This window comes from Canis lupus, chromosome 5, assembly GCF_011100685.1.
Source record: "Canis lupus familiaris isolate Mischka breed German Shepherd chromosome 5, alternate assembly UU_Cfam_GSD_1.0, whole genome shotgun sequence".
Taxonomy (NCBI): domain Eukaryota; kingdom Metazoa; phylum Chordata; class Mammalia; order Carnivora; family Canidae; genus Canis; species Canis lupus.
Window position 1 is genome coordinate 9,582,022 of NC_049226.1, and position 8,272 is coordinate 9,590,293.

Consider the following 8,272-nt stretch of genomic DNA (forward strand, 5'->3'; position numbering starts at 1 on the left):
GAGGGACAAGAGGATGCCCCGCTGAGCAGGGAGGGAGCCCGGTGTGGGACTCTGTCTCAGCACCCCAAGATCGTGACCTGAGCCAGAATCAAGAGTCAGGTGCTTAATAGCCTGAGCCCCCCCAAGAGCCGCTCTTTAAGTTCTATAACAATTATGATTATTGTGAGGGGCTGATTTGCTTATAGGAGGGTAGACAGACCCTGAGGACACCAAGGGAGGGCCTGGCTTGTCTGTCTGAAGGTGGGACAGGTTTCTTGTTTTGGTTATTTGGAAAGTCCTTCAGTCTTTTTTTTTTTTTAAGATTTTATCTATTTTTTCATGAGAGACACAGAGAGAGGCAGAGACATAGGCAGGGGGAGAGGCAGGCTCCCTGTGGGGACCCCGATGTGGGACTCAACCCCAGGATGCTGGGATCACACCCTGAGTCGAAGGCAGATGCTCAACCACTGAGGCACCCAGGCGCCCCAAAAGTCCCTCTGGTTTTCACTGGGAGAAGGTGGGCTTCAGCTCCCTCAGGAGGCAGGACAGGCCGGGATCCCTTGGCTCCTGTCCTCATCTAGTGCTTTTAATAGAGGGTCAAGAGGAAGTGGAAGCTACTCTGTGTGCCTTGATCTACACTCTCTTGAAGCTCCTTTCTTCACTGCGTCCTGCACAAAACCAGACAAGCGGGCTCCAGGGCTCTCATCAGACTCCTTTTATTGTCTCTTTTACAAATATGGTTCAGGTAGAAAGAGATGGAAAGGGAAGAGCTGGCTCTCTGGCTTCTAAGCATCATTGCAGGAGGGAAGAGACCCTCCCCCCTGCTCCTCTCTGCTCACCCCCATTTGCCAGGGGGAGGGGCTCCCATCCAAGGTTCTTGGCCAAGCCCTTCCCCGTGGAATTCCAGGTATCCTTATCCAGGGTCATCTTGGTTCCTAGAGAGAGGAAGAGGCTGGTTTGCAAGGCCGGAAGCCAAGGCAAACAGGCTACGGGTGGGGACTGGCCTCTTCTCTCCTGACCTCACTCTCCTCTGGGGAGCCCAGGCTCCCCTATGTATTACCTTGTCTTCACTCTTTGTCACCTGTTCTCCAGGTGTCACCTGTTCCCCCTCACTCACTGGGTCCCCTCCTTCGGACACCTGCTCAGAAAGCCCTTCCTGTTCCCAGGCACCCACTCCTCGGCTCGCCTGCCCAGCCTTCTCCCCGTTGCTCGTTGCTCGCATACCCTAGCCCGCACCTCTCCACATTTCTGTCCTGGCCTCTGGCTCTGGCTCCGGCTCCGGCTCCGGCTCCGTCCAGGTCCCCGGGAGCCTCGAGAGCTGCCAGAGCCTCTCGAAGAGTTGCTGCCGGCTGTGGAACAGGTGTTGGGCCCCTGGCCCCGGGACAGGAAGCTCGGTCGGCTGTAAGGGAGCCAGGCCTCTTCTGCAGCCCAAGAGAGAAGGGCCACGGGGCCCAGGCAGAGAGCAGGACATCACTGCCTGGCCACTGTCTGCCCTCCCTGACCTCAGCCCCAGCTCTGGTGGAAGAGATCACGGGCATGGGGCTCAGGCCACCCTGGGTGCTCAGGAGAGACAGAATGCCCGTGACCTTGCCAGCATGGGACCTTGACATAACACAGGCTCAGAAACCCATGGGGGACCCAGAAAGAGCCTCGGGCAAGGAGAGTCAGAACACCCAGCCCCACTCATCTGGGCTTCAGTCCTGGGAAATTACACAACTTGGGAATGTCAGGGGGTTCTTCCCACGAGAACTACAGAGACAGGTGGAGGTTTTGATCAGATGCATGAACCCAGCTGATGGTGGGGGGGAGCTGGGTCGAAAGTTTCAGGTCTCTACTATGCTATTGGCCTCCACTCCCAACTTCTTGTGTAGCAGTGGCCGTCTGGCCTGCCCTGGCCCTCCTTACCATCCAGGTGGGGACCCCGCTGGGCCCCCAGGAGCCCAGCCTGCACCATTCTCTCCCCACTGCGCTCCCGCTCTCGTTCCAGGGAGGACATGCTGCCTGCTGCTCTCAGCCCTAAGGCCCAGCTCGTCTCTTCCTCTGGTGGCGGCAAGGGTGGTGGGGGCAAATCTGGGGAGAGACCTGTTTTCAGCAGAGTCTCTCACTTCTCCTGATACCAATCTTTCTCCCACTCCTATTCCCCAGCATTGAAGGGGTGGGGAGGCTGTGACTGAACAGCCCAAGATTTGGGTTCATCTGCTCCCTCCTCCAGCCCCCAGAGCTCATCCTTGGCTTCCTGCCTGTTCCCTCTACTGTCACCATCTCTCAGGCCCAAGGCACCCTCACCGCCAGGACTGTGCTCCCGCCGGTAGGGAACAGCCTTGGGCTTCCGGATTCGGGCCCGGGGCCCTTGAAGCGGAGGGGTCATCTCCCCAGGCACCTGCCGGGTTCTCCCTGTAGCATTAGGGGATTAGGGGATGGGGAGCAGAGCAGGTAAGAGAGAGGATCAGGAAAGGGGCTTGAGGATGAAGCTTGGTGGGGAGGGAGAGCAGTAAGGGGAGGTAGGGACAGGTTAAGTGTTCCACAGACTCACCTGGGGCACTGCTGGCTGTACTAGGGACAGGACTGGGGTTGAGGTGATGGGAGGCTGTGGGGCCAGCACCCAGGCCAGCAGGCCTCCCTTCATGGCTACTCAGAGTGGGCTGGGATACACTGAGAGGGGAACTTGGCCCCAGGGGCACCCTCCTGCAATGACATGAGGCCTCAGCTTTTGTTCACTCAACGAATTCTAAGTGCCCACTACGTTCCAGGCACTGTGCTAGACACATCGATGAATAAGGCACAGGGTGTCCCCCACAAGGCTCCAAAGCTAGTGAAGTATGAGGAGAGCCATGTCTTTGAAATGCCCCAAGAAGCCTGCAGAGCCGCTCCCATGGAGAGACAGCCTGAAAGGAGTGAGAGACCCTGTCAGCCTTCACGTTCCTTCCCAAGTCACACTTCCACTCTGACACGGCCATGAGACCTCTGGACCCCAGATTCATCCATCCGTCCATTCATCTATTTATCCAATCCCCCACAGAAGAGATATGCACCTAGGGCCAATAATGTGCCCTCCTACCTGGGCATCTGGTGGAGATGGGGGATGTCAGTGGGGGGCTGGGGAGGGTCAGGAGGTGAGGGGGTAAGAGTAGCTGTGGACTGCTGTCCATAGGAAGATGTGGGAGAGGGGGCTTCCCCTTGGGATGGAGGGACCAAGCACCCTCCAGTGGAGCTGGGCTCTGTCAGATGGCTCCTCTCAGACATTGGTGGGCACCACTCTTCTGGCTCTGAGCTGGGGACAAAGAGGAAGGAGGGTAGCGATGAGTGAGTAGCTTCCATACCTTCCCCTTGGCCTCCTGTTGCCCTCTTCCCCTCCTCTCCCAGCACCTCTGCCCTCCCCCTGCAGGAGACCCTCGGGTGGTGCCATCTGTTCAGGGCACCTACAGCAGGGCACATCCTTACCTGCCTTCCAGATCTTCCTCAGGCCCCTCTAGGCAGCTCAGTTCACAGGAAGGGGGAGGTGGTGGCAGGGCTTCCGGCCAGTTGAGAGAGGGCATCTGCACAGCTTTTCCCAGAAGCTTTACTTTGCCTCCCCTGGCTCCTGAGAAGGGTAGGATGGGGACATCCCAAGATAAGAGGTAGATGAGAAATGTCAGAAGTGTTGGGCTGAGTCTCAGAGGAGAAGGCTAGGGGATATTCTTTGGGGATACTCTGCTCAGAATGAAAATGGGGGTGTTAGGGACTAGAGTCCTACCACTGTCCCCCTGGCTCCATTCTGGAGGAGCATATTGGCTCCAGGCGCCTGGGTCCCCCGAGGGATTTGGGGGGAACCCCCCGTGGAAGGTCTGCAGCTCCTCCCCAGCTGGGTCAATGGTGCTGTAGACAGGACCCTCTGTAGGGGCGGCAGTGCCTCGGGCCGTCTGAGCCAGGTACAGGGAGATCCCTGCTTCTGAGGAGGAGAAAGAGGGAGGCCAGGGGGGGAGGCAGGGGGCAGAGGGCAGAGACAGAGAAATAGCGGACAACAGGAGGATGGAGGGCCAAAGGAGATCCCACCGGACCAGCTTCTTCCCCCCTCCCCAAACCTTACTTCCCAAGCCGGGGTGAAGGTTAGGCATGAGAGAAGCTCCCCCAACTCATATCCTCCCCAAGGACTGACCAACCTCAGGAAGACTGGCAATCCTCGGCTCCCTTCCGTTTGCCCCAGGAGGTGGAGAGAAGGGTGGCGGGGGCCAGGTGAGCCCCTGAGGGAATTAGAACTCCTCACCATTGTAATATCTGTCGTCTGGGTCAGGATTGCTGGGGCAGCAGCTCCCCCTGGGCTCCGGGGCTGAGGGGCTTCGAGATGGGTGGGGCCACGAGTCGGCCAGCCAAGGGTAGGGGGCGGGGCCGAGGCCCATGGGTGGCCTGAGGGAAAGCACCGGAACGCTGGGGACCCAGGGCCTGAACGGGCCAGCGCATATAAGGCTACTCGGGAGTTGTAGAACAGGAATGGGGAATTTGAGGGTGGCAGGTGGGAGACGGGCAGTGAGGCCTGGGGAGGAAGGAGAATGATCTCTTGATGGAGGGGAGTCATCCTCGGCAGATGAATTAAGAGGATTACCTGGAACTGGCTCCAGAGAGGCCCTCTGAGTGTGGGAAGGACACTGCGAATACGAGGGGGAGACTGAGAGAAGGACCCGTCCTCGGGGTCTGAACCCTACTGGAGAGGAGATAGCTTACCTGCCGGTGTGTAGGCAAAGGAGGCTTCCGAAAAGGAATCCATGGGAGGAAGAGGAGGGTAAATGGAGAGAGGGTCAGAAATACCCCCATTCTTGGCCCCTTCTTGGCCCCAGGCCCAATTCCACCCCTCAGCCTGTACCCTGGACCAAGTTCATCAGAGTTGCTAGGAGCGGGACTCAAGCATCAGTGTTTTTCTAAAAGTTCCCCAAATGATTCCTGTGCGTGGTCCAGGTGGGGAACCCCTGACCCAAGAGACCTCAGAATCTCTCCAGACACGCCCCTTACCGGAGAGTAAAAGAAATCCAGTCGCCCCTTTTCAGGCCCCCCCCCCGCCCCCAGCCTTCCCAGGCACACCCCGCCTCTCGGTGTAACGCCCCGGATCCTGGCCGGGCCCCTTCGTGGGACTCGATCTCGGGTCTCCAGGCTCACACCCTGGACCGAAGGCGGCGCTAAACCGCGGAGCCCCCCGGGCTGCCCTGCCGGGCCCCCTCTATACTGAGACGCACTGCAAGGCCCGCTGGCCTCTCGGGGCATCTCAGGGGACGATTCTGCCCCTCTCCCCTGACTCAGGTCCCCCCGCCAGTCCCCCCGGCCCGTCGCCCCCTGCCGGAGGATGCCCACCGCGCGTCCCTCGGGGGAGGGGGGGAGGGGGCGGGGCCGACCCGTCTCGGACCCGCCCCCAGGCCCAGCGGGGCGCCCCCCGTCCGGCTCTCCGCGCGCCCGGGCCCCTCCCTCCCGGGGGGCGGGATCTCCAGGCCCCGCCCCCGGCCCTCCTCTCGGGGTCCCAGCGCCCAGGGCGCCCCCGCGGCCCCGCTCACCCGTGTAGTGACTGAGCTCCTTGCGCTGCCTCCGGCGCCGGTAGAGGACGGCGCAGAGCGCGAGCAGCAGCGCCCCGCAGGCGGCCCCGCTGCCCGCCAGGAAGGCAGGCGCCCGCAGCACCCTGGCCAGGCGCTCCGCCAGCCCCGGGCGCACCTCGAGCCCGGGCTCCGACTCCGGCGGGGAGGCTGTGGGGGCCAGAGGGGTGAGCGGGCCGGGGCCGTGGGCCCGGGACCAGGCGCGCCCAGACCCCCGGTGCCCCGGCCCGGCCCGCCCTCTCCCAGCTCGGGACTCACGCAGCTGCACCGACACCGGGACGCTGGCCACGCCCACGCCGGCGCTGGTGGCCGCCGCGACCCGGGTCCGGTAGAGAAGGCCGGGCAGCAGTCCCCGGAGCACGGCGGAGCGTGCCCAGCCTGCCGCAGACCGGTTGAGGTGGAAGCGGCTCTCATTGCCCAGGCACCAGATCTGGGGAGGCCGAGACCCGGGCTTAGAGAGGCTGAAAGGGGGTCCAGGCTCTGAACGGTAGAGGGGGCTGAGGCAGGCATCATTCAGCCTGGAGGGAACACGCTGAAACGTCTCTCCTCTCCCCCAACCTCGTCTCCAGCCCCAAAGCCAGTTCTAGGTTCCCTCCTCCCTGACCCTAGCCCCTAGGACCTCCCTCCTCCCGTCCCTTCTGTCCCTTCTCCGGTCCCTTCTCAACCCCTGTACCTGGTATTCCTTGATCACCCCATTTTGCTGGGAGGGGAGGGGAGGTTCCCAGGACACCGTGACACTGCTGTTGCCTTCACCCCCCAAGGCCACTGTCACTCCCTGGGGGGGGCCACTGGGGGCTGGGCCCCCCGGTGGAGCATGGTGAGAAAGACAGTCATTGCCAGCTACCCCTCCTGCCCCAACCTTCCCCCTCCCAGGTATCACCTTAGGAACTGAGGTATCAGGCATCCCTTCCTCCCACAACCCCCCTTGCTCTTCCCATGCAAACTTCTATCCTCCCCCACTCCCTCTTTCCCGTTGTTTCCTCATCAGCTCTTGCATCACTTCCCTTACCTTCCTCCGGAATGCTCCTGGTCACAAAGGGACTTTCAGGCCCCAGCCCCTCCTGGCCTTGGGCTTGCACTTTGATCTGAATTTGGGTCCCTGGGGGGAGTCCTCTTAGCACAGTACTTTGCTGGCTTGGGGACTGTAGGTCCAGTACTGTCCAGCTTCCCCCATCAGGACCTGCTACCCTCCAAGACACCCGGAAACCTTGCACCAGCTGGACTGGGCCATCTACCTATAGTAGACAGGACAAAACATACCAGAAGGAGAGACAGGGACCTCCAGGTCCCGGCCCTCCGCCACCCTCCCTGTCCTCCCCAGCCTCTCACCTCCCACTCTCCCGTACCCATTCCTGGAGGTCCCTATGGCCCCTATCATCATCCCTGCCCTTAAGCTCGTTCCGATGCCCCACTCACAGTCCAGGACACCTGCAAGGTCCGGAGCCCAAGGACTACGGGCTCCTGCACATGCACAGCCACTTCAGCCAGCCCCCGCTGGCCTCTCCATGGGTCCTCCACTGGCCTGGATGGGTTGCTGTCTATTGGACCAAAAAGCCCACTCAGCAGGGGCCACCAGTGACAGGGAGTTAGACCACAAGTGTGCTAAGTGTGCTTGTATCCTACCTCCGCTGCACCCCCTGCCCCCGCAGACTGTACTACTTAGTAGCCCAGAGCCCACCCCAGGATCAGCAGGGGGCTGCTCAGGGGAATAGCTTCCAGAGGTGGGCCTGGGTGTCCAGCTAATATGAATCCACTTCCTGCATAACTACATATATACGCTTTAGAGACCTCAGTTCCTCATCTCTAACATGAAGATGAACCTTCCAAGGTCCCTTGTAGTCCTAATAAGCTACATTATCTGTGGGTAATAGGCTCAGAAGTGGGGGGCTTACTGAGATGACTGAATTTCCCTCTCTCCCCTCTTTTCTTGTCCTCCCAGTGAGGGGAGGCATGACCTATTCTAGGCTGGGCTACCAGGAGAGACCCATAACAGCAGAAAGGAGGGGCCATGCTGCCATAGTTTGGGGGAAGGGGTGCTCTGCCGTGTTTTGTGTCATATCCATGAGCCAGGGACTCTGACCTTACTCACCCTGGGTGCGGATGGGCTCAGAGACGGGGCTGGGCTCACTGAGGCCCCAGGCTCCCACAGCTCGCACCAGAAACAGATAGATGGTGTTGGGCTGCAGACCACTGACCGTGTGTGTCTCCAGCTGCACACCATCTGCCACTGTCCGCCACGTGTTGCCAGCTGCTTGGCTGCAATAGGCATGGGGTGACAGAGTTGTCTGAGCCAGGGATCCCCCAACCTGTCTACTCCCTCTCGTCCATTCTCTATGGCCCCCTACTATCTCCTCACCTTGGGAGAGGGAATTGACAAAACTCTCCCCACCACAGCAAAGACCCTAAGGACATAAGATTCCCTTCTTTTGACTTTCCAGGTTTGCATTTAAAACTTTCTCCATACCTGAAGGCCTCTATCACATAAGAGGTGACTGTGGCCCCCGCCTGCGGGTTGGGCTTCCAGGTCAGGGTAATGCTGTTCTTGGTGATCTCAGTGACCACTGGCTGAGAGGGAGGCCCTGGAGGGGTACTGGGTTCTGTAGGGGGCTCTGGTGATACTCCCCAATCTTCTGCAGCGAGGAGATAATCTTTAAGTAGGCGGACGGGAAAAGGATGGCCCCCATGTAACCTGCCTCCTTCCCGGAGAAGCCATGGAGCTGTGACAGTGGTGATGGTGAAGA

General features: G+C 60.4%; 1 protein-coding gene across 9 annotated transcripts; it reads right to left on the minus strand.

Moving 5' to 3' along the window:
• Positions 1-673: 673 nt before the first annotated feature.
• Positions 674-5,666, minus strand: ROBO3 (roundabout guidance receptor 3). Of its 9 annotated transcripts, none has more exons than XM_038535799.1 (12): positions 5,496-5,666; positions 4,678-4,701; positions 4,559-4,601; positions 4,223-4,362; positions 3,713-3,907; positions 3,421-3,559; positions 3,038-3,250; positions 2,513-2,664; positions 2,266-2,373; positions 1,885-2,061; positions 1,204-1,400; positions 674-914 (listed from the first exon to the last, which is right to left on the minus strand). In XM_038535799.1, the coding sequence occupies exons 4-12, from the start codon at positions 4,353-4,355 to the stop codon at positions 903-905; spliced, it is 1,326 nt and encodes a 441-aa protein (XP_038391727.1). In that variant the 5' UTR covers positions 4,356-4,362; positions 4,559-4,601; positions 4,678-4,701; positions 5,496-5,666; the 3' UTR covers positions 674-902. The 9 variants fall into 9 exon arrangements, with proteins under 9 accessions (XP_038391727.1, XP_038391726.1, XP_038391721.1 ...); XM_038535798.1 differs by lacking the exon at positions 5,496-5,666 and adding an exon at positions 4,963-4,977; XM_038535793.1 differs by lacking the exon at positions 5,496-5,666 and having other exon boundaries at positions 4,678-4,956.
• Between the last annotated feature and the right edge of the window lie 2,606 nt (positions 5,667-8,272).